The sequence below is a fragment of the Protopterus annectens genome, chromosome 4.part0 (genome assembly GCF_019279795.1).
Source record: "Protopterus annectens isolate FY-2018-M chromosome 4.part0, PAN1.0, whole genome shotgun sequence".
Taxonomy (NCBI): Eukaryota; Metazoa; Chordata; order Ceratodontiformes; family Protopteridae; genus Protopterus; species Protopterus annectens.
In genome coordinates, this window is record NC_056733.1 from 891,304,906 (window position 1) to 891,331,314 (window position 26,409).

The window sequence follows — 26,409 nt, forward strand, 5'->3', positions numbered from 1 at the left end:
TTTAACTCTAGCCTCAAAACAGGATTCGTGCCTCAAATGGACAGCAGCCAGTTATCACTCTGCATAGAGGGGGGTCATCTACTGACCTGGAAACTAGACCCGCAAGTCTCAACAGTGTCTTACGCAAAGACATGAGAATTAAAGTGATCAGTAATGTACTAAGTTACTGAGACACTGAACCCAACCCAATAGTTTCTTCAAGGGCAGGTCATGCCTACTCAATCTGGTAGACTTCTTTAAGAAGGTCACAAAAGCAATGGAGGAGGGCAAAATTTCACACCATCTATCTTGACCTGGCCAAGACATTTGACAATATCCCCCTCAGGCACTGTTGATAAACTCAAGGTTCGGTACATACCCTTATGCCACCTGGTGGATAGCAAATTGGCTCAGACAGGACCCAGGAAGTAGAGAGGCCAGTCACAAATAGAGTCCCCTCAGGGATCAGTCCTGGGACCACTCCTTTTTGGCATTTACTTCTCTGAAATCAAGGCCAATGTCCATGGCCTCTGGCTGACTACATTTGCAGATTGCAAGTTAGTAGCAGTCATTAAATACCATACCAACACAGATATTCTCCAGGAAGGGCCAACAGACATCCAACTGCTGTCAGAGCAAAGGACTAAAACGAAAAACCAAGAAACGCACAGTATCCTTTGGGAAGTCATCCACCCCTGGTAACTACTGTATTGATAACATACCCCTAATATGGATTAGAACTCTGCTTCAGGAGCATTTTAGCTCGACTGTAATGTGACTTAACAGACCCATGGGGAGGTCTTAGGGGCACAGACAGTTATCTGGCTTTTGGCCATCATGTGTCTACAGTAGTGATTTAATCATTCTATGTTGTACAACTTAAAAACAAGGCTATGGCATCTAGGCCCAAAGTAGTAATTGTTCCACTGTATTCAGACCAATCTAGTACAATGCCTTCTTTGGTATGTACTTAACTAGGCATATCCAACTAGAACGTCCACAGAGGGTCCTCACTAAAAGAATACAGGGCAAGACCACCTCAAAGCTCAACCCCTACGTTCAGTCTCCTACAGGCAATTTTGGGAAGACATGCCTGGCATACAGGGCATTGTCAAACCCCACTCTAATGGGCTAACTGCATATCCACAAGACAAAAAGCACCAGAATTACCTGTTCTAAAGACTTAAGCCTGTGACAAATGGGACCTGCTGGAGAGACAGGTATGTATCCCAGAGACTACCCAGTATCTGAACAGGCTGCCCATCCATGTGAAGCAGAGTTCCTCCCTAATCCAATTAAACTGCAACTTGGACAATTTGATGGGGAATGGAATTTATCCCTGGCTTAGCATCCACATCTGTATGGTTACAGGCAGCCTGAAAATGGTTAATCCTCCAAGCCCCTGCTTACACTTAAAGGGTACCAGAGCTAGTCAGATTTGGGATGCATGACTAGGTTCAGATTTGGGATGCAGGACTAGGCTAAAAAAGGACTTTGTCGTCCTTAGCCTAATAAACACCTATAAACTGTGCATTACCCCCGACACTTCTTGGAAACTGGCATCCCCTTTCTTTAGCAGCGACACAAACTTGCTGTTCATGGTGTGCTAGACAGAAGCAAGGATCTAAAGTCTTGAAGAATGGTCAGCCTGCTCTCAGGCTTCTTAAGCTGCATCAGCCAGGGAATCCCCCCTACCAGTAAAAGCAGAATGAGCTACTGCTGGTTAGCTCTCACTTCCCCTACTAGCCAACCACAAAGCTGATAACCAAATCTAAAAAAACACCATGTATAGGTAACTGGCAACAAGCAAGCATATGACGTCTCTCCCATGCTCACAAGTCACATGCCTTGATCAGAAACAGACAAATGGCAAGACTTGCGTTGGTAAAGTCTGCAGTTTCAAAAGAAGCAAACTTTATAGTCTTAAAATTTCCATAAAGCTGGCCCACTTTACACCTAGAGTGAATTAACACCACCTAAAACAAAACATTCTAAATTTTTATTTTTATTTATTTTACATTTATTTTACATTTGTTGACCGGGCTAGTCCAGCTGGATTTGTGTCCATTTTCAGTGGAGGCCAGAGGAGAAAAGCTCCAAGGATACAAACAAGATAATAAACATGACATTTTACAAAGGCAATAAACAAGAATGCAGTGATTTTAGTACAGGTAATACAAGTGTAAAAAGAAGACAAGTAAAATATCTAAGTAAAAGGAAGGCAGTAGCTGCTTTTTGTGCAAAGTTAGGTGATATAAAGTTCAATATATAATACATAGTTGATAAACCAAGAAATATAGAATTGGTATTTTTTTTTTTTTTTTTTTTTTTTAACTATAGAGCTATTAAGTTATTTGTAGTCAGAATATTGTAGTTATGACTAGAGAATTATAATAGTGAAAAGATGGAAGTATTTAGTCAGGATTGGTACAAGAGCATAGCCAGAATTTGTTCAGATGTATTAGGAGTTGTTTCTTGAAGAGTGGAAGAGTGGCTTGAGAGGAGATGTGTGAGGGAAGATTATTCCAAATTTTACCAACTGAGTTGGAGAAAAGGTGATTCCCTGCAGAGTTAGTAGTTTTAGTAGTGTTAACTTGTAACTTTTCTGAAGAACGAAGTTGTTTCAGATTATTATAGGGAGTTAGGAGGCTGTTAAGAGCAGGTGTTTTTGATGGTTGATATAGGATTTTATGTGCTATTTGGAGTTGTTGATAAATAAGCATATTTATAGGTACATACAATATATGCATATGTAACATTCTAACCTGTGTGAATATACAAACGTTTTAAAACTTGAATATGTAGTTCAAATTTCCAGTACCTTTCCACCCAACAAAAGTTTAAGACTTGGAAAAATGTCTGCGTGAAGTGCAATTGACTGCTCTGCAAGTCAGACATTCAGCTTGTAATCAGCATCAAGAGGGCACGATGGTGAAAACCCTGTACGCTGCAAGCACACCCACTTATTTAACCAGAATTGCATGTATTCTACTGAAATTGTCAGTGTAAAAAATGACAAGTCAAACCCACACCATGGATAGATAACCAAGCCACATTATAATCCAACTAAAAACACTACTGAAGCAGATTTCCAATCCAGTTAGGTACTAGGCTATTGGCCCTAGGGCCTAAGCAAGCCTAGCCAAAAAGGTACCCTGGCGTTTGCCACTCAAGAACATTTTTGTGTTCCTGTCGAGCAGAGCCACAGAGTCGATTCCCAGGGTAAATTGCCCATTTCCCATCCAATCAAGATTTTTCTTGGAGTGCTAATTACTTCCTCAAAACTTATAGCATTTATAAACCCTAGCACTACACCCTCCTGTATGGTAAAGAACAAGGCTCGCTATTCGACCTTACCAGCCATCCAGTAAAACAGTTCACTGTACCTATCCAGGCATGTCCAAAGGGCAGTGTCAGGTGTACTCTCCAGTCCAACTGGTGAATCTGGGCATTGAGGCAATGTAACTGCCTCATGTACACAGACAACCCCCTCCTCCTACCACCAAACACTAATACATGTGAGAGATGCAATTATACGGCCAAACTGGAGGCTAAGCTCTCTCAACCCAAGACTGGATCAGACAGTCAAGAAGGGAAATACTTTCACCACACCACCAGTCTCACATAAACCCATTAAAGCAGCACTGGAAAAAAAAAAAAAAAAAAAACAAATACATGAAAACTTACTCCTGAGGCACTAAAAAATCTGCAAAACCAACAGAGACCTCTAAAGCAAACATCCAAGCAACCTCCACCTCCCAACACAAACCATGAAACACATACTTCACAAAACCAGTATGCCATGCAATCACAGCCCTTAAGGCAAAATAACACCCAACATACTAATAGGCGACTATAGTCAAGTACACAGACGTCCCACTCACTAAGGTGAAGGAGATTACAGTTAGCTGCCTGTCGGGCGCCAGGATCTGCCACAGGTCACTACAGAACAAATAAGACAGTAATTGACCACGTTGGTGTGAATGACCTGAGCTGTACCTCTCTGGACTACATGGAGACATGCAAGAGCTCTTATCACATAGCCCAGGCTGGTAGGACCCTGACCCCAAGTAGCATCCTGCCCTCACCAAGAATTATACCACGGTATAAAGAAAAAATTCTCAATTTCAACTGGCTAAGTTTCTGGGGTCATTCAAAGGGGATCCAGTGTCTGTCCACCTGGGACGACATGCTCGACAAGCCATGCTGCTTCGCTAGAGACTGCTTGCACCCGTCACCCTTAAACTTTTGAATACTGGCCAAGGCTCTTGCCACCCACAGTGCCTTTTTTAGGCAAGGCTCAAAAGATAAACCCACCACCGTAAATAGCACAAGTAACAAAAAACTGAAGGTAATGCTACTCAATGCCAGAAGTCTGAACCTCAAAATGCATGCACTCTAGGAACTCCTCAGTATGGAGGAGAAAAAAAAAAAAAAAAAAAAAAAAAAAAAAATTCGATATATGCGCACTAACAGAAACCTGGTTTAAGGCTCCAGAGAGCACCCCAGCACTACCAGGCTACAACTCATACCATACATTTTGGCTACAGAACCCAAACCGAAATACAAAAGGCAGGGGTGTATCCATATTCAAAGATGCACACACCTCCAGGTTAGTGGCACACCACGATGCTTCAGAGATTATCCACGTGCAACAATGGGCAAAACTGCAATTCAAATTGTAGCTTGCTACAGATCAACCCACCATGTCCCAGGACCCCCATTCCACATTTCTGGAAACACTGGGAAACAAAGGTCCTACCAAACACCCTAATATCGGGTGATTTCAATTACCCAAACATTAACTTAACTCAAGTACCAACTCCCTTGCCCAACATTTCCTAGAATTTATAAACTCAAATGACCTGGTTCAACTGGTCAACACACCCACCAGAGGTGGCAACATATTGTACCTGGTCATCACCAACATGGGTGACCAGTATTCCACACCAGAGGTCAACCCCTCTGGTTAGATCCGACCATAAACAAATCACTTTGGATATCCACATTTGGCCCCCACCCCCGGACAAAAAAAACACTGAAAAACTTTTCAAAAGCAAACTTCACATTACTTAAGACAGAGGTGGAAAGTTTTAAAGCCCCCCCATGCTGAAGGAGAACTGTCCAAGCTGCAAAATCCTTCACTAATGCATTCTACGGGCACCTACAAGAATGCATGGATCATGCCATCCCAAGCAAAACCAAAACTCACTCCTCCAAGAAAAGGAAACCAGTCTGGTGGACTCCTGCCATAAACAAGCTATACAATAAAAGGAGGAAACTAGTACAAGAGTAAAATCTCAAGAAGGGAAGACGTCCCTGATCAGTATTGGCAAGAAACTTTGATCCCTCATACAATCATCCAAGGCGAGCTTTGAAAGAAAAATTGCCAAGGACTCCAAAGATAACCACAAGGCATTCTTTAGCTATGTCAAGAATTTAAGTGGCAATGCTCAAATCTGCTCTGAGTTGGTGCAGAATGGCATAAAATACACTGAACTGAGATATCACCAATATCCTGGCAGACAAGTTCAGTGCAAACTTCACCCCCCTCTCACTCACCCCCAAGAGGGCCCATAACCATACCAGAAGAATGCAGAGTCCCTGAAATCAGACACTCTGGTTAAAATAGCCCTCTCCAAAGCCAAAAACACAGCATCAATGGGACCAGACGGTGTCCCAGGCTGCGTCCTACATGAGCTCAAAGACCAACTAACCCCCTCACCTAAATACACTGTTCAAACTCAGCCTCTCCACAGGCTATGTACGCATAGTGGCGCACAGCAGCGGTTATTCCGCTTCACAAAGGTGGAGCCACAACAGACCCCAGGAACCATCACCTATAAACCTGACTAGCTTGGTCTGCACGGCTATGGAGCGCATCATCATGGAACTCATTAACAGATACATTGGGAACCTCCAACACTGGACCCTACCCAGTTCGGCTTTAAGGGCAGATCATGCCTCCTACACCTGGTGGACTTAGACAGTTACCAAGGCTATAGATGAGGGAAAAAAGTGGTACACAGCCAACCTAGACCTCGCAAAGGCCTTCAACACCATTCCCCATCCTGGTATTATAGACAAGCTCATCAGCCCGAACATAAATCCCTACGTCACAAGATGGGTTGCCAACTGGCTCATGGACAGAACCCACATGGTGAGAGTTGCAGGAGCTAGGTCCGACTAAATCAGTTACAAGTAGAGTTCCCCGGGGCTCAATCCTAGGACCACTCCTGTTCGGCATATACTTCAGAGGTACAGGCAAGCACAGGAGGACTATGGCTGACCAAGTTTGCAGACGACTGCAAACTAGGGGCTATATTTGACTCTCCGGCTGACCGACATCCTCCTAAAGGGTCTCACGGAGACTGATACCTGGTGCCAAAATCATGGCCACAAGCCAAATGTCCAAAAGTGCATAGTCATCCCCTTTGGAAAAAACAAGATACCCACAAACTACTACACAGCTGGTAGTCCCCTAAATACGGAAGACGTGATAAGGGATCTGGGGACCCAAGTAGACCGTAATCTCACCTTTGATCATCACATTGCCAAAGTGGTTAGAAAATCCTTCTACATGGCCCACCTAATCACAAAAGGGTTCGTATCTAGATCAAAACAAGTCATTGTGCCCCTCTACTCACCACTCAGATCCATCAGAGTAAAACGCCCCATTTGAGATGTACCTTACAAGACACCTGCAGCAGCTGGAAAGACCTCAGAAGTCCCTCACCAAGAGGATCACTGGCCTCAAACAGATGTCCTATGCAGCTCAACTGAAGAAATTACAGCTGTACTCTGTTGCATACCGCCTACTCAGAGGTGATCTCTGCCCGATATACAAGGCCATGTCCAACCCAGAATTAAATGGACATGCTCCACCTAAAGAAAACCTTATCCCCACAAGCCACACGCTCTAGGGATCTCAACCTCACCACAATAAATAGGACGTGCTGGAGTGATAGATTCCTGTCCCAGAGACTTCCCATGCTTTGGAACAAGATTCCAATCTACATTAGGCAGAGCACCTCGCCAACATTCTTCAAAAGAAATCTTGACGAGTGGATGGGAAACAAGTTCATCTCTGGGATCAATTTAGTGGCCCTGCTGGACAGAGGCACAGGGAACTAATCTAAGGGGGTGGCGAAAGCCAACACATTCTGGCTAGGCTTATAAATACCTTTGGGCAGATAGCCTAGTACCCAACTATGAACCAACTATGAACCTAATTAGGAGCTTTGATATAAACAGGTAGTTTGTTCCAGACTATGAAGTATCTGGGACAGGGATCTATTCCTCCAGCATGTTCTGTTTATTGTAGTGACAAGGTTTAGGTCCCTAGAGCATGTAGCTCGGAGGAATTGAGATTTCTATAAGTGGAGCATGTCCAACAGCTCTGGGTTTGACACAGCTTTGCATGTTAGGCAAAGATCACCTCTGAGTAGGCTATATGCGACAGAGTAAAGCTGGAGTTTTTTAAAACTGTCTGTAGGGCATCTGTTTTGAGGCTGGTAATCTTTGCGAAGTATTTCTGCGGCCTTTCCAGTTGTTGTAGAGATCTTGTGAGGTACATACCATAAAGGGGTGTTGTACTCTAGAATGGGTCTAATGAGTGACAAGTAGAAGAGGAACAATTACCTCTTTCCTGGATGAGGAACCTTTTGTGATGGTGTGCCATGTAGAAGGATTTCCTGACTACTGTGGCGATGTGATTATCAAAGGAGAAACTACTGTCAACCTGTGTCCCAAGGTCTCACTTTCGGTGTTAAAACTACCACCCATGTGGTAGCTCATGGGTACAGAATTTTTACCAAAGGGGATGACAATGCACTTTTTGGTACCGAGCTGGAGGCCATGGCTTTGACACCAGGCATATGTTTCAGTGAGGCCCTTTTGTATAGAGTTTTGATTATGGCTACTAGTTTGCAGTCATTCGCAAACTAGTTAACTGAAGACCTTCTGTGTTGGCCTATACTTCAGAAAAGTAGATACCAAACAAGAGAGGACCCAGGACTGAACCGAACCCTCTGGTACTTCACTTGTCTGAAGTCAGATTTGGAGTCTGCAACTTTCACAGTGTGGATTCTGTCAATGAGCCAGTTGGCAACCCATCTTGTGAGACAGGGATTTATATCTAGTTTAGTGAGTTTATCTATAATTCCAGAGTGGGGGATGGTGTCAAAAGCCTTTATGAGATCTAGATAGGCTGTGTGAACCACCTTACCCTTGTCTACGGCTTTGGTGACTGCTTCAAAGAAGTCTCTCAGGTTTAGGAGACAATCTTTTACAAACCCAAACTGGGTGGGGTCCAGAGTTTGTAGATTACCAAGGTCTTTGTGTAAAAGATCAACAATACATTCATGGCCTTGCAGACCAGGCTCATTAGGTTAATGGGGTGGTAGTTCCTGGGGTCTGTGGTGGTTCCCCCCTTTTGTGGAGTGGGATAACAGTTGCTGTGTGTCATTCAGTGGGCACAAAGCCTGAGGTGAGGCTATGATTGAACATGGTGCTTAGGTGGGGTGCCAGTTCATTCTGCAGTTCGTGTAGAACGCAGCCTGGGATATTCTCAGGTCCCATGGATGCTGTGTTCTTGGCTTTTGAAGAGTGCATTTTTTACCTGTGCAGCTGTGATTACAAGAACTTTGCATTCTTCTGGTACAGAGATGGGCTCTTTAGGGGCTGAGAGGGGGGTAAAGTTGGCACTGAACCCATCTGCCAGATGTTGGCAATATCAGTTGGCTTTGTATATTTATAGTGCCACTGTGCTGCAACTCAGAGCAGATCAGAGTGCTGCCATAGAGATTGACATAGCTATAGAATGCTTTGTGGTTGCCTTGAGAATCCATGGCAATTTTGTTTTCATAACTAGCTTTGGAGGATTTTATGAGGAATCTCAGCATCTTACAGAGGCTGACCAGGGAGTTCTTCCAATCATGAGATTTTACCCTTTTGCAACAGTTTCTTGCATTGTAGAGCTTGTTTATGGCAAGGGACCAACAGATTGGCTTCTTTTTTTTGGGAGGACGGCATCTTGGTTCCGTTAGGGATAGCAAGATCCATGCACTCGTAAGTGCTTATTAAGTGCATTTGTGTAGGATTCAGCCCTACCTCTCAGTCTGCATGGGTGTCATGAAGTTTGCCACTTCTGTCTGAAGCATGAAATTGGCTTTGGAGACCTTTTCTACAGTTTCCCTAATGGGGGTGGCAGCAGGATGTGGATGTCTAGGGTGATTAGCTTGTGGTCGGATCTGACCAAAGAGGAATTGTCCTCTGGTGTGGAACACCGGTTGCCCATGTTGGTAATGACTAGGTTTAGGATATTACTGCCCCTGGTGGGGGTTGAGGATAAGTTGATCCAAGATATTGGAATTTATGAAGTCCAGAAAACATTGAGCAATGAACTGGTACATTAGTTTTCCCAGTTAATGGTGGGGTACTTGAAATCACCTATTAGGGTGTTGGTCTGTACCCTAATATTTTCCAGTGCATCAAGGAGTGGGTGGGAATCCTGGGACATCTGTATAAAGTTATAATTTCGACTGGGGTCTTGCCCAGAGTTAGTTGCACATAAATAATGTTGGATGCATTATGCTGAGCAACTAGCCTGGAAGTGTGGCTATCCTTAATATGGACACCTCCACCTTTGTTTCAGACCAGGTTAGGTGGTCAAAAGGTGTGCTATTAATTATAGCCTGGTAATGCAGGGGTGCTCTCTGAAGCCTTGAACCAGGTCACTGCAAAGATGTCTATGTTCTCCATTTTAAGGAGTGCCTCGAGTGAATGCATTTTGAGACAGACTTCTAGCAATGAGGAGCATTACCCTCAGATTTTGCTTGCTTTTACCTGTTAAGGTGGTGAATTTGTCATTTGAACCTTGCCTAAAAAAGGCACCATACAGGTGGCAAGAGCCTTAGCCTGTATCTGGAATCTTAAGGGCAACAAGTGCAGGCCATCTCTGGCAAAGCATCATGGTCTGTCGATCACATCATCCCAGGCAGACAGATACTGGATCCCCTTAGAATGACACCAGAAGCTTAGCCAATTGTTGAAGTCAATCATTTTGTCCTTGCACTGTGGTATCTTTCTGGGTGATGGCAGGATGCTACTCCGGGTTAGGGTCATATCTGCCTGGGCTAGAAGACTGGAGAGCTCCTCTCATGTAGTCCAGGAAGGTACATCTCAGGTCATTCACACCAACACAGACGATGAGAGAGTCATATTTGTACTTGTTGTGGAGTGACTTGAGTGCGTGTGTTATGTGGAGGATCCTGGAACCAGACAGGCAGCTGATAGTAACTTTCTCCTTGTTTAGCCTGGTGAAACATCAGTGTGCCCAACTATAGTCACCTATGACTAGTGTTGGGTACGTTATGCCTTATGGGGTGTGGTTGAGTGGCACACAGTTTGTAGGCTGTGTGTCATTTGGGCTGTGTTGGGGTGGAGGTTGAGTTTCTGCTTCTGAGGTCTCTGCAGCTTGAGCAGATTTTTATTACGAGCCTCCGCGAATGTAGTGTGTTTCGTGTTTGGGTGTTTTGGTGGTGTAGATTTTGAGGGACTATGATGAGTGTGGTGTAAATGGTTTACCTTCTCCTCTTGACTGTCTGGTCCAGTCTTGGGTGAAGAGGGCTTTGTTTCCAGTTTGGCTATACAAGTGCATCTCTCACAGGTTGTAGTGTTTGGTGGTAGGACACTTGTCTGTGTACACAAGGCAATTGCTGTATTGCCCCAAGATGCCCAGATTAATCAGGTAGACAGGAGAAAAAAAATGGAGCCAACCCTTAGACATGGCTGGATAGGTGCTTATTTATTAAGTACTAAAAACTGCTTTCCTCTAGACAAGTGAGGAAGTTCAGTGCTGTAGTAATTTGTAGCTTTACTGCTTACGAGTTAGAAGCTGCGGTGGTGCAGCATTTTCACCTCACAGCAAGAGATACCCCCATTCGATTCTCGGCTGGAGCACCTTCTGTGTGGAGTCTGCATGTCCTCCCCACAGTAATGTAGCGTTCGACAGACATGCGTGAATGGGCGTACCTTCATTGAAGGTTAGGTGTTGAGCTGGCACCTCAGCACCATAAAAATCTGTTGATTAGCACAGTTCTGCTGTGGTGACCCCTAACCAGGAAAAGCCAATAGAAAAACAACAAGTGCTTGCGAGTTCTGAACAAGTGCTGAGCTCAAAGAAACAGATTTTAGTGCTAAAACTAAAAAACTGACTTGTTCGAAGGGAAAATTTGAAGAGCAGACTATGGCGGCAGGAATAGTTTAACCCTAGCTATGCATAAAGTGTACATTTTTTAATATAAATAGCAAATCAGCAAACCAATTTGAACAAATTAACCAATAAAAAGCTAAAAACTGAGCCCAGTTTCAGTACTTACGATCAGACAAGTTCTAACGGCACACTCCTGCCACTAGGGTGCAGGGGAATAGATTACCTGGATTAGTGCTCAAGTTATACAAACAAAAGTAGATTCAGGATGCCTGAATCTAGTCTATGCTATAGCAACCAAGGCACACCAATTTCAGAAACCATTCAAATAAGCAGGCACAATAAACCTTTAACCAGAAATTCCCAGCTCAGGACAGAATCTAACCCCTCCTCCCACAAGAGTGCAGACCACAAACCTTAATGAAAAATAACTGGCCTGAAGCCCAAGTGCTTTAACCAGAACTAATACACTTTTAGAACAGAGCCTTCAATCAGCAATTCTCAATTTAGGAAGTAAGCTACTTGTCTTGAGTCAGTGCAGACCACAAACCTTCTTAAATGTAAAACTGGTCTGGAGCACAAGCGCTTAAACCAAAAGGCTAAGAGTAACCGTTACAATTTAATCAGGCTACTACCAAGCAGTAATAAATGGAGCAGAATAAATACAATGGAGTACTTTTAAGAGGCCAAAGCAAGAGGGTTTTTTTTTTTTTTTTTTTTAAGTAAAAAGTGCAAGGAGAGGGGAGGAAGAAAAATTCAAGGTTAAGAACCTAAGTGGGTTGGCCTTTTGAAATGTTCTCTGTATTAAGTAGACTGAACACCAGACTGGGAGGGATGTCCCCAGATCAAATTTACAGTAGGGGCAGGCAACTGCAAAGCCACCAACTATAACACCACCACAATGGGGGGGGGGACCGCTTCAGGACAAATGAGAAACAGAAAATGCCAGAAAATATATAAAATATTTCCGTTAAAATTAAGAATGCAGAACTCGCCAAGAAATATACTTGGTTATATACTTCCAGATTAATACTTTGATATCCTTTACAGCAGATGCTCCAAGTACTGCAACTGGTAATACTATTAAGTACATTATCTTAAGAAAGAAGCGTTGCAGGACACTCAAGATATTTAAAAACTACCTCTTCTGGCTTCCTACTCTCCTCATGAATCCTCTTCACCCACTCCTCGCATACCTTCTCTCTAAACCCCTCCATTACACCATATCTGCCAAACACCTCATTTACCAAGTTCTTCTTTCAAGTCAACCTGTGTGCATCTAGTCATTTTGCTGTACTTGGCCTACTTGCAGTTTTCTGTACATTTAAGCTACCTGCATATCTACCTCACCTATGGCAGCTAAAAATCACCAATCTTTGAATGTTGTATACAAGTGTTAAACTAGAACCAATGTTAACACTGTACTGCAGTTGCTCTTAATGTTGATGGCTCACAACTCACTTAAGCCATAAACATTTCTGTACCATGCAAGCATTTCTGTACTGAAACAGCTGTCATAGTTTAGTACTAGGCTATCTGCCCTGGGGCGTTTATAAGCCTAGCCATAGTGATGTGGCTTTCACCACCCCATGTAATGGTACAAAAGTGTACAGAACAGATTTAGAATACTGTGCCTCTGTCTAGCTGTGACACAGTGAAGACCCCCTTACATAATAGAATTAGTTTACTGTGCCTCTGTCTAGTAGTGACACAGAGATGACCCCTGGGGTAAACCTACGATCTCCCATCCACTTGTCAAGATTTCTCTTGTGAGTCCGTGAGGGGCTCCACCTAACATGAACTGGGATTCTGTTCCAGAGTATGGGAAGCCTCTTGAGTTATGAATCTGTCCCTCCAGCATGTCCTATTGATATTTGTGCTGAGGTTTAAATCTTTAGCTCTCATGGTTCTGATGGATTTGGATTTTTTTGAGGTGGAGCATGTCCATCAATTCCTGATTGGACATAGCCTTGTACATCAGGCACAGATCACCTCTGAGTAGGCGGTATGCTACTGAATAGAGCTGGAGTTTCTTTTGTCTGGCAGCATGACATATGTTGGAGACCCTTGATCCTCTTGGTGAGGTACTTTTGGGGTCCCTAACTTTTGCAAGTGCCGGGTGAGGTACATACCAAATGGGGCATTGTACTCAATCATGGGCCTGATAAGGGAGGATTATAGGGTACAATGACCTCCTTTGATCTGGATGTGAATCCCTTCATAAGGTGGGCAAGGTAAAAAGTCTAACCACTTTGGCCATTAATGTTAAAGGTATTTTAATTCACTCATTAAGAGGTCCGATTCACTAAATCTAAACAAACTTTACTAGAAGTAGTGAATATAGTAGCAGATAAAACTGAAATTGGGATCTTTAGAAAAGGTAAGAGCAAATGTAGGAAAAACAAGAATTGTAGGAATACATGCAGAGGAGGGACAACTTGAACTTAAACTCCAGCTATACTCTGTCGCATATCGTCTACTCAGAGGCAATCTCTGCTTAACATACAAGGCCATGTCAAACCCAGAGCTGTTGGACAAAGAAATCCCAATCCCTCACATCCACACTCCAGGGATCTAAACCTGGTCATCACAATACAAAACATGCTGGAGGGATATGTTCCTGATGCAGAGACTTCCCAGACTCGGGAACAGACTGCCCATACATGTCAAGCAGAGCGCTTCCTTGGCCTTCTTCAAAAGGAAGCTTTACGATTGATGGGAGAAAGGAAAGTCACCCCAGGGATCACGTCAGTCGCCCTGCTCGACAGGGGGTCCAGGGAAGTAGTGTGTGAAGAAATAGCCAGGGAATAGTCATGGCTAGGCTTGTATAGGTCCTAGGGCCAATAGCCTAGTACAAACCTATGACAAGGTTTGTGAGGCAGGAGTTGAATAAGACAATGCTTAACTGACAGATTTTAAGTGATGTGGGTTTGCAATTACAGTTCTTTCAACACTGATATACATTTGCAACTGAAGTGGTGTCAATTTTCTCATTTATATAAATATTAAGATCCTGTACATCATTTTAATTTAATAAAGATGCTTGTTATAACCTGCATTTACTGTTGCCTTTACTCATTGTAACCATTTGCAAAAGTAGCTGCAAGCTTTTCTTCTCAAGCCTCTCCTGAAAGAGAGGTGTACAGCTGGACTACTCTGGTAAACAAATGCTAATAAATTGCTTTGGAGGACAAGCTGAAAGGCAGTTAGTCACCTGAAAACTTTTAAAGGGCAGTTTAAAAACTAGTCACTGTTGCAGCACTGACTACAAACCATCACTTACAAATCTTAATTGCAAGAAAATAGCCAAACGTACCTGTCAAACTTGTCCAAAAGGTAGCCAGGTCTCTGTTTAGAGTATGGGCTTTCTTTTATTTCCAGTAGCTCTTCCTTCAAGTTAAAGTCAGATAAAAAGAAAAATTACTTAAACAAACCACATTTTCAACCCCAGAGAAAAATGCATGAAGACGAACCAGTTGAATGTTAAAACCAGAACCTTGCAAAAAAGTACAGTTTTGTACCTACCATAAATGTAGATGTTCGAAGATCCACATTGCTGCAGTCCTTACACTTGGGTAGTCCGCTGTCCTCAGTCGGCCCGAATATCAAAGTATAAGGCTGACGTCGGTCAAGGCGCATTTGACTGACATCAGGACGTCAGGGTACAAATGCGCATGACCGACGTCATATCCTCAGTCTTTTCTTGCCCCAGATGTCAGAAGACCCTAAAAATAAAGGTCAAAACCAAAAGACAGCAAACAACCAACCATCCTAGCACTAAAAATATGTACAATATATACAATATACACCCTATTGACAACCCTACCCACACAACCGCCTCTAACTACAGAGGGAAGGAGGGAGGGTAAATTGGACTGCAGCAATGTGGATCTTGAACATCTACATTTATGGTAGGTACAAAACTGTACTATGTTCTTCATCTCACATTGCTGCAGTCCTTACACTTGGGTAGAATCCCAAAGCAGAGGTAAGGGAGGATGGCCAAACTATAAGGAAGCAGGAGCTGCCAAAATGCCCTGCAAAACAGCAGTGGCAAAACCAGCCCTGGATTTAGAGTAAAGTGGTAGGTGATAATGCCTAGAGAAAGTATACACTGAACTCCAAGTAGCTGCCTCCAAAATATCCTTAGTTGCCACCCCCCTCAAAAAAGCTGTCGAAGTGGCAGTAGCCCTAGTGGAATGAGGCCTAATCCCAGCTGGAATCTCCTTGCCATGATGGGAATAACAGAAAGCAATGCAAAACCCAATCCACTTAGAAATAGTTTGTTCTGACACAGGCTTGCCCTGAGATCTCAAAGCAAAAGAAACAAATAACTGCTGAGACTGCCTGAACCCTTTAGTTCTGTCCAAATAATATCGCAACTGCCTGTGTACATCTAAAGTGTGCAAAATCTTCTCCCCTTTATTTTGGGGATTTGCATAAAAAGTAGGCAAATGAATAGTTCGGTTTAAAGCCACACTAGAAACCACTTTAGGCATAAAGGAAGGATTAGTACGTAAAGATACCCTATCCTTATGGAAAATTAAGAAAGGCTCAACCGCCATAAGGGCCTGCAACTCAGAAACCCTTCTTGCAGAGGTAATAGCCAACAAAAAAGCAGTCTTCCATGATAAAAACTTTAATTCAGTAGTAGCTGCAGGCTCAAAAGGTTGTAGAGTGAGTTTCTCCAACACAAAATTGAGATCCCAAGCAGGAGAAAGAGCTCTTCGTGGGGGTCTTATATTCTTTGCCCCTCTAAGAAATTGCTTGAACAAAGGATGAGAAAACAATGGTGGGTCACAATCATAGTGAGCCGAAATTGCTGCAGCATGAACCTTAATAGAAGAGAAGGACAAACCTTTGTCCAGTAACTCAGTAAGATATTGAAGAGCCACACTTAAATTAGGCTCAGAAACATCAAAATCCTTTGCTGCACTCCAAAATAAAAATCTCTTCCATTTATCTGCGTACACTTTCCTTGTACTAGGCCTTCTAGCTTCCAAAATAACATTCAAAACTTGCTGTGGAAGTGGAGGCCCACTATGGTTCAAAACAGAATATGCCAGGCTGTGAGGTGCAGAGAGTGAAGCTTGACATTGAGCAAATGACTGTCCTCCTGAGACAACAGGTGTGGAATCTAAGGCAAAGGCCATGGAGGCTTCCGTACCAGGCTTCTCAGTAATGGGTACCAATGCTGTCAAGGCCAATCTGGAGCTATCAAAATCATCCTTGGCTTGTCTTGTCTGGCCTTTAGTAGTACCTTTGGGAGGAGAGGCAGAGGCGGAAAGGCATACACATGAAGATTGCTCCAACTGAAAGAAAGAGCATCCACTTTCCAAGCTGTGGGATGAAACCTTTTTGTGCAAAACTTTGGCAGCTGGTGGTTTAGTGGAGAAGCGAACAGATCTATGTCTGGAGTTCCCCATGACACGGTCAATTTCTGAAATACATGAGGATCCAATTTCCACTCGTGGGGATCCATAATTTGTCTGCTCAACACATCTGCTAAGGAGTTCTGTGCTCCCGGCAGAAACCTTGCCTGAAGATTTAGCTGTAAACTGAGAGCAGTCTCCCACAAAATCATTGCTTGCCTGCATAGAGGATAAGAATGTGTTCCGCCTTGCTTGTTGATGTACCACATGACAGTTGTGTTGTCTGTTAGAATCAACACCTGCCCTGGAAGAAGTAAATCCTTGAAAGCTATTAATGCAAACTGGACTGCTAACATCTCTTTCAAGTTGATATGTAGATGTTGTAGCCTGGCAGGCCACTTGTCTTGTATCCACTTTCCATTCAGATGAGCTCCCCAAGCTTTGTCTGAGGCATCTGTCGTTAGAATCTGACTCGCCTCTGGCCGGGTCACAGAGTCCCTTGTTTAGGTGACATTCCTGAGCCCACCACAACAATTCCTTTTGAATGCAAGGTATTATTTGAATGACAGTGTCCAAATCCTGGCAGTGCTGTGTCCATACATTTGAGATACCATTGTAGCTTCCTCATATGCAGTTTGGCATTGGGAAGCACCAGAATACAAGATGCCATGAACCCCAAGGCTTGAAGGACTGTCCTTGCAGTCAGCCTGGACTGATGAGACAACTGATGAAAGTAAAGGGAAAGATTCTTTTGTTTGTCTGGGGTCAAAAAGGCCATCTGGGATGCTGTATTCAGTCTCACACCCAGAAAGCACATGTCCTGAGAGGGTACTAGACTGGACTTTATTTCGTTCACAGAATACCCCAGGCATCTTAGCACTGCTATCACATAATCCAAATGATGAAGAAGCTCGTCCCTTCCTTGAGCCAGAATCAGGCAATCGTCCAAATAAGGATAGATCTGTATTCCTTTTAACCTGAGGAAAGCTATCACTGGAGCCAGAACTTTCGTGAACACTCTGGGCGCAGTAGATAAGCCAAAGGGCAATGCAGAGAACTGATAATGAGAAGTCCCAGCTCGAAAACGCAGATACTTCCTGCAACTCAGTCTGATAGGAACATGAAGATAAGCCTCCTTGAGATCCAAAGTTACCATCCAATGATCTTTGCCCAGCAGAGGTAAAAGCTGCTGTAACGTCAACATTTTGAACTTGGGAATGTCCAGATAAGTGTTGAGGATAGATAAGTCCAAAATTGGTCTCCACGTGTTCCCTTTCTTTGGTACTAGGAACAGGCGAGAATAAAATCCTAGGCCCACTTCTGGCATAGGGACCGGCTGAATAGCCCCTATTTGGAGTAACAGAGAAATTTGCTTGTGAGCCTCTATTCTTTGTTGAGGAGGAACGTCTGGCATGCCTTTGAAAGGAGGCAAGGTATGGAAATAAAACCTGTAACCGTGGTGTATGATATCCAATATCCATCTGTCTTGGGTAATTAAACTCCAATTTTCTTTGAAAAGTGCCAACCTTCCTCCCAAAGGTGCTGCCAGACGAGAAGGCTCTGGCAGCTGAAAAGGTAGGTCATTGGGTCTGTTTACGAAAGGACTGACCCCTGCCCTCACCCGAAGACTGTGCAGGAGAACTCCCTGTTCTAGGCCTGAAAGAGCCCTGAGCTCTGCCCCTAAGACGTCTAGATCTACCCCTAGACTGGGAATCACAAGAAGGATACGTCCACCCCTTAAGTAGGCCAATTTCTACTAAACTTTGGAGGCTGAACCTGCAAAAAATCTTTAACAGTCTGCATAGACTTAGCCTTGTCTTCCATTTTCTTTAAAACTGCCTCAACAGGAGAACCAAACACCACATCAGATTGTAAAGGAGCATCTAAAATCCTTGTTTTAACATGGTCAGATAAATTCTGATCCCTCAGCCAGGCGTGCCTGCGAAGAACTGACCCAGTGGCAGCCACCCTAGACGAGGCCTGTACAGCATCAAAACCACATTGCAAAGAATGCTTACCCACCTGTTCAGAAACATGCACTAAATCTTGTAACTCTTTACAATCAATACCTTCCGCCAGAGCATCAACCTTAGACTTCAATTGTGAAAGGAGATAGTTTTGGTATTTGAACATGTGAAACTGGCAATTCAAAGCCCTCATAGCTAGAGTGGAAGTATAAACTTTCTTTCCCCATCTATCCAAAGCCCTGACCTCTATCTGTAGGAACCGGATTCTTGACAACAGAAGCCTTAACACCTTTAGGCCCCTGGACTAACAGTTTCTGGGTCTGCCCTAGGACTCTTAAAAAGATACTTATGAGCTTCAGGCACCCTGTAATACCTATCCGGTTTAACAGGAGCAGGAGGCAAAGAATCAGGATTAAGAGAAGCCTCTGTAAAAACATCTTCCACCACATCCAAAACAGGAGGTATAGCCAAAGGCCTATGCTGGGGTAAAAACAAAAATTCCCTAAGCCTTTTCCTGGAATCAAAGTCCTGACCTTCCCACTTGAAATGCTCACTCATGGAATGAAGAGTTTCTGAAAAAGAAAAATCCTCAGGAGGAGTAGAATCATCCACATCAGAATCAGAATAAGGAGAATACTCCTGTAAGTCTTCAGCCGAAGACTCTGAAACATCCGAAGCCTGCTCAAACACCAACTGAAGCTAAACCTGGCCTGCCTCTGGGAGAAGCCTTGGAAACAGAAGGAGAGGGCCTAACCACCCTAGGAAGGGAGGGGAGTATAGTAACCTGAGAAGCCCCTTCAGCCTGACCTGCCTCCTGAGAGGCCACATCCTGCAATAACAAAGTCTCTCCCTGGGATCCCAAAGAAACCTCCGGTGGAACCACCGGCTCCACCGACACCTCTAAAGAACCGGCGTCCGGTACGGACGGTTCTTCTAGCCTAGGCTTAACTGCTTTGTCCTTGCGCTTCTTCGAAGCGGTCGGAGCATCCGACGGCATTTTATAATTGCACTGCTTCCCGAAGACTAACCTGGCACAATCTAACCTTCTCTTTATAGTGCGCTTATTGAATCTAGCACAAGAGCGACACCCAACAACGTCGTGCTCAGGCCCTAAACAAGGAATACACAAAGTATGATAGTCTCTATGCGGTATCTGTTTCCCACAAGAAACACAACTATTCACTTTTTCTGACATCCGGTAAACCACTGAGGCAAGAAAAAACTAAAATATTCCCCAACGGGGTACTTAGCCAACTTTGACTCTGTCTGAAACTCCGAAATCGAAAAATTTCAGAACGCCAACCGGCACTTGCAATGCTGCTTCTGCATCGGACCATGCGGCAAAAAAGACTGAGGATATGACGTCGGTCATGCGCATTTGTACCCTGACATCCTGATGTCAGTCAAATGCGCCTTGACTGACGTCAGCCTTATACTTTGATATTCGGGCCGACCGAGGACAGCGGACTACCCAAGTGTAAGGACTGCAGCAATGTGAGATGAAGAACATCTTAGAACTTCCTAGTCATACAAGTCTACATGCAGGCTGCAGAGCAATGGAACACTGGCTGTGCACTTATTTCACAATCATTCCTGCAAATGTGGCAGAGGCTGCTAAATGAGGACAGCATCAGCATGCCCAGTCACCTTCTCAAAAAGGTAACGTGGCATGATCCACTAATACCAAGGTAATTAAATTGCATGTCAAGGGCTGGTAGCCCCTACAACTTCTCACCTGCTGTATGCATGGTCAGTCTAGCTGCAGATTCTGCCAAGGATCATGGCTCCTCGTTCACCAAGCATGGTACAATGTAGCTTCATAACATGGAAGGAGTGGGTACAATGTCAAGTGTTCTACCTCACGAACTAAACTGGCACCATTACAAAAAGCAGTGTCTTAATGTTTCATCTGGACTTGGTACACAGTCCATCAGTAGCTTTCTGGAAAATGGACAAATGTAATAGGTGACAATACCCCCAAGATACAAAAGATTTAAATAATGCCCCACAACTCTAGAAAAACAGAACAGACCTTTTAGCTGCAAAGTCAGCATAAAAACAATCCAACTTGAACTGCCACTTTAACCTTCCTAGACCAACAAAAAGCCAATAAATCTGTGGCAAAATGGCAGCAATTTCAGAGTCCTACAGAAACTACGTAGTTTCCTGCTAATGGCAGCAACCAAACAGTTTACATGGAGTTTTTTTTTTTTTGTTCAGCCTGTACTACGACAAAAAGTGAAGCATCTCTTGATAAATAACTTTGGGAAATTTTTAATGCTTTTATTAAAAATCACCAAGAACATGAAATCACATGTATTAAGGAAATCTTTGCATCATTGTACTTTATACAGGTTAATGCCTTTTATTCAAATCAGTACATTGTTCAGTTCCTTTCCACTCATTGTGCACTACCACAAACTTCTAGGAAATTCACTCAACATTTAGACATTCTTTTACATTACACAAAGCTTCTGTAAGAGATGGTTTATATCAATTTCCAGACATTAAATTTACTTGCCTAGACAGAGTAAGGGTTAAAATCCTAAACCCCAGCTCAAAAAACTCTTTGTCGCTGCAATTTGTCCAAGCATTTCTAGAAAAATTACTTTGGACATGTAATATCTGCCATCTCACCACTTCCAAAGTACCCAATTTCCTCTCTGCCACATCATTTGCCACCTATCCATGGAAAGGCTTTGGGTGTAAAATACACAGGCAAGCACTTCACTAAAAAAACCTCCTAGACTGTTACATATGATGAGTGCGCCCAAAATTTCTTCCAACTGGGAAAAGCAAGTTACAAAACCGCAATATTTCCTAACATTCAGAGTTAGTCATGCATTATTTCACACTAAAATAATAACCGCATCTTCTATTCTACAACTCAACTTTACCACAGCTGGTCTTAAAAGGATGAGGGAGATGTTAACCCCTCCCCCAGAGGCAATATCTAACCTGTAGTCTAAACTCATGCCTACCTTCAACCTACCATTACCTTTCCCTCCAAACTTCTGTTACTTTACCAAAACCCTCCCGTAAACTGCAGCCCCTTTTGCCCATTTCTATACTCCTACTTGCAGACATCTCCAAAGATAAAACCTATTTCCATATTTGCTTAGTTCTTAATACTTTCCACCTTATGAGCATTTGTCATTGCAGAGCTTAACAGGCTTGCAACAAAACCCCATTTTGGACACTCCATCATCCTCACCTCTACACAGATGTACAAACTCCTGCTAGAGTTATGTAAATCAGCCTCAACTGTGTAGCTTTAAAGTACCCAGATAATTTAGGCATCCCTAAGCTACACTGCTCAATGGGAAGAACCAGCTTAACTCACTTCTACACGCCCACTCTTCCACATAAAAATTGTGGAAACTGTCGCCCACACCTTCGCCTCCGGTGGATTAAAAACACATGATCTCTGTGCAAGACTGAAGAGACTTGTCACTGCTTCATCTTGGCTGCTCTACCTATAACAGGTTCCATTATTTTTACATCTAAAACACGGCTATTCCTGAAACTTGTGTAGATGCAGTTTACCACTATAACATTTGCTTTATCCTCATTTTATATCCCCATGAGACTTAAAGTACAGTTTTGTACCTACCATAAATGTAGATGTTCGAAGATCCACATTGCTGCAGTCCTAACACTTGGGTAGTCCGCTGTCCCAGTCGGCCCGAATACCAAAGTATAAGGCTGACGTCGGTCAAGGCGCATTAGTCTGACGTCAGGACGTCGGGGTACAAATGCGCATGACCGACGTCATATCCTCAGTCTTTTCCTGCCCCAGATGTCAGAAGACCCTAAAAAAATAAGGCCAAAACCAAAAAACACCAAACACTCCTGTACCAAATATATGTACAATATATACAAATTTACAAAAGTACAACCCCACCCACAGAACCACCCCTAAACACAGAGGGGAAGGAGGGAGGGTAAATTGGACTGCAGCAATGTGGACCTTCGAACATCTACATTTATGGTAGGTACAAAACTGTACTGTGTTCTTCATCTCACATTGCTGCAGTCCTAACACTTGGGTAGAATCCCAAAGCAGAGGTAAGGGAGGCTGGCAAATCATAAAGAAGCAAGAGCTGTCAACATGCCCTGCAAAATAGCCGTGGCAAAACCAGCCCTAGATTTAGAGTAGAGAGGAAGGTGGTAATGCTTAAAGTATGCACTGAACTCCAAGTAGCTGCCTCCAAAATATCCTTAGTTGCCACCCCCCTTAGAAATGCTGTTGAAGTGGCAGTAGCCCTAGTGGAATGAGGCCTAATCCCAGCTGGAATCTCCTTGCCATGATGGGAATAACAAAATGCAATGCAAAACCCAATCCACTTAGAAATAGTTTGTTTTGACACAGGCTTGCCCTGAGAACTCAAAGCAAAAGAAACAAACAACTGCTGAGACTGCCTAAAATCCTTAGTCCTGCTTAAATAACGCAACTGCCTGTGTACATCTAAAGTGTGCAAAATCTTTTCCCTCCTACTTTGGGGATCTGCATAAAAAGTAGGCAAATGAATAGTTTGGTTTAAAGCCACACTAGAGACCACCTTAGGCATAAAGGAAGGATTAGTACGTAATGATACCCTATCCTTATGGAAAATCAAAAAAGGCTCAACCGCCATAAGGGCCTGCAATTCAGAAACCCTTCTTGCAGAAGTAATGGCCAACAAAAAAGCAGTCTTCCATGACAAGTATTTCAATTCAGCAGTAGCCGCAGGCTCAAAAGGTTGTAGAGTAAGTTTCTCCAACACAAAATTGAGGTCCCAAGCAGGAGTAGGAGCTCTACGGGGGTCTTATATTCTTTGCCCTCTAAGAAATTGCTTGAACAAAGGATGAGAAAACAATGGTGGGTCACAATCATAGTGAGCTGAAATTGCTGCAGCATGAATCTTAATGGAAGAGAAAGACAAACCTTTGTCCAATAACTCAGTAAGATATTGAAGAGCCACACTCAAATTAGGCTCAGAAACCTCCAAATCCTTTGCTGCACTCCAAAATAAAAATCTCTTCCATTTTTCTGCGTACACTTTCCTTGTACTAGGTCTTCTGGCTTCCATAATCACATTCAAAACTTGAGGAAGTTGAGACCTGCTGTGGTTCAAAACAGAATATGCCAGGCTGTTAGATGAAGAGAGTGAAGCTTGACAGAGTAGATGACCGTCCCTCTGAGACAATAGGTGTGGAATCAAAGGTAAAGGCCATGGAGGCTTCCTTACCAGACTCCTCAGTAATGGGTACCAGTGTTGCAGAGGCCAATCTGGAGCTATTAAAATCATCCTTGGCTTGTCTTGTCTGACCTTTAGGAGTACCTTTGGGAGGAGAGGCAGAGGTGGAAAGGCATACACATGAAGATTTTTACAACTGAAAGAAAGAGCATCCACTTTCCAAGCTGTGTGATGAAACCTTTTCGTGCAAAACTTTGGCAGCTGGTGGTTTAGTGGAGAAGCGAATAGATCTATGTCTGGAGTTCCCCATGACAGTGTCAATTTCCGAAATACATGAAGTTCCAGTTTCCACTGTGGGGATCCATGATTTGCCTGCTTAACACATCTGCTAAGGAGTTCTGTGCTCCCGGCAGAAACCTTGCCTGAAGATTTAGTTGCAAGCTGAGCGCAGTCTCCCACAAAATCATTGCTTGCCTGCATAGAGGATAAGAATGTGTTCCCCCTTGTTTGTTGATGTACCACATGACAGTTGTGTTGTCTGTTAGAATCAACACCTGCCCTGGAAGAAGCAACTCCTTGAAAGCCATTAATGCAAACTGGACTGCTAACATCTCCTTCATGTTGATATGTAGATGCTGTAGTCTGGCAGGCCACTTGTCTTGTATCCACTTTCCATTCAGATGAGCTCCCCAAGCTATGTCTGAGGCATCTGTCGTTAGAATCTGACTCTCCTCTGGCCGGGTCACAGAGTCCCTTTGTTTAGGTGACATTCCTGAGCCCACCACAAAAATTCCTTTTGAATGCAAGGTATTTGAATGACAGTGTCCAAATCCTGGCAGTGCTGTGTCCATACATTTGAGATACCATTGCAGCTTCCTCATATGCAGTTTGGCATTGGGAAGCACCAGAATACAAGATGCCATGAACCCTAAGGCTTGAAGGACTGTCCTTGCAGTCAGCCCGGACTGAAGAGATAGTTGATGGAAGTAAAGGGAAAGATTCTTTTGTTTGTCCGGGGTTAAAAAGGCCATCTGGGTTGCTGTATTCAGTCTCACACCCAGAAAGCACATGTCTTGAGAGGGTACTAGACTGGACTTTATTTCATTCACAGAATACCCCAGGCATCTTAGCACTGCTATCACATATTCCAAATGCTGAAAAAAGTCTTCCTTTTCTTGAGCCAGAATCAGGCAGTCGTCCAAGTAAGGATAGATTTGTATTCCTTTTAGCCTGAAGTAAGCTATCACTGGAGCCAGAACTTTTGTGAATACTCTGGGCGCAGTAGATAAGCCAAAGGGCAATGCAGAGAACTGATAATGGGAATTCCCAGCTCGAAAATGCAGATACTTCCTGCAACTTAGTCTGATAGGCACATGAAGGTAAGCCTCCTTGAGATCTAAAGTTACCATCCAGTGATCTTTTCCCAGCAGAGGTAAAAGCTGTTGTAATGTCAACATTTTGAACTTGGGAATGTCCAGATAAGTGTTGAGGATAGATAAATCCAAAATTGGTCTCCACGTGTTCCCCTTTTTTGGTACTAGGAACAGGCGAGAATAAAATCCTAGGCCCCTTTCTGGCACAGGAACCGCTGAATGGCCCCTATTTGGAGTAACAGAGAAATTTGCTTGTGAGCCTCTTTTCTTTGTAGAGGAGGAATGTCTGGCATGCCTTTGAAAGGAGGCAAGGTATGGAAATAAAACCTGTAACCGTGGTGAATGATATCCAATACCCATCTGTCTTGGGTAATTAAACTCCAATTTTCTTTGAAAAGTGCCAGCCTTCCTCCCAAAGGTGCTGCCAGACGAGAAGGCTCTGGCAGCTGAAAAGGCAGGTCATTGGGTCTGTTTACGAAAGGACTGACCCCTGCCCTCACCAGAAGACTGAGCAGGTGAACTCCCTGTCCTAGGCCTAAAAGAACCTTGAGCTCTGCCCCTACCACGTCTAGACCTACCCCTAGACTGGGAATCATAAGAAGGATATGTCCACCCCTTAGTAGGCCAATTTCTACTAAACTTCTGAGGCTGAACCTGCAAAAAATCTTTAACAGTCTGCATAGACTTAGCCTTGTCCTCCATTTTCTTTAAAACTGCTTCCACAGGCGAACCAAACACATCAGATTGTAACGGAGCATCTAAAATCCTTGTCTTAACATGCTCAGCCAAATTCTGATCCCTCAGCCAGGCGTGCCTGCGAAGAACAGAACCAGTGGCAGCCACCCTCGAAGAGGCCTGTACAGCATCAAAACCACATTGCAAAGAATGCTTACCCACCTGTTCAGAAACATGAACTAAATCCTGCAACTCTTTACACTCAATACCTTCCGCCAGAGCATCCACCTTAGACTTCAATTGTGAAAGGAGATAATTTTGGTATTTTAACATGTGGAACTGGCAATTCAAAGCCCTCATGGCTAAAGTGGAAGTATACACCTTCTTTCCCCATCTATCCAAAGCCCTTGCCTCTTTATCAGGAGGAACAGGATTTTTAACAGAAGCCTTAACACCTTTAGGCCCCTGAGAAACAGTTTCTGGGTCTGCCCTAGGACTCTTAAAAAGATACTTATGAGCTTCAGGCACCCTATAATACCTATCCGGTTTAACTGGGGCAGGAGGCAAAGAATCAGGGTTCAGGGAAGCCTCTGCAAAAACATCTTCCACCACATCCAGAACAGGAGGTATAGCTAAAGGCCTATGCTGGGG

General features: G+C 43.6%; 1 protein-coding gene across 4 annotated transcripts in view; it reads right to left on the minus strand.

Moving 5' to 3' along the window:
• EIF4ENIF1 (eukaryotic translation initiation factor 4E nuclear import factor 1) overlaps positions 1 to 26,409 on the minus strand; it is a 1,251,142-nt gene that overhangs the window by 1,105,455 nt on the left and 119,278 nt on the right. For all 4 annotated transcript variants that reach the window (XM_044068847.1, XM_044068848.1, XM_044068846.1 and 1 more), the window contains exon 3: positions 14,508 to 14,581. In XM_044068847.1, coding sequence (XP_043924782.1) covers positions 14,508 to 14,581 — 74 coding nt within the window. The remainder of the gene's footprint in view (positions 1 to 14,507; positions 14,582 to 26,409) is intronic.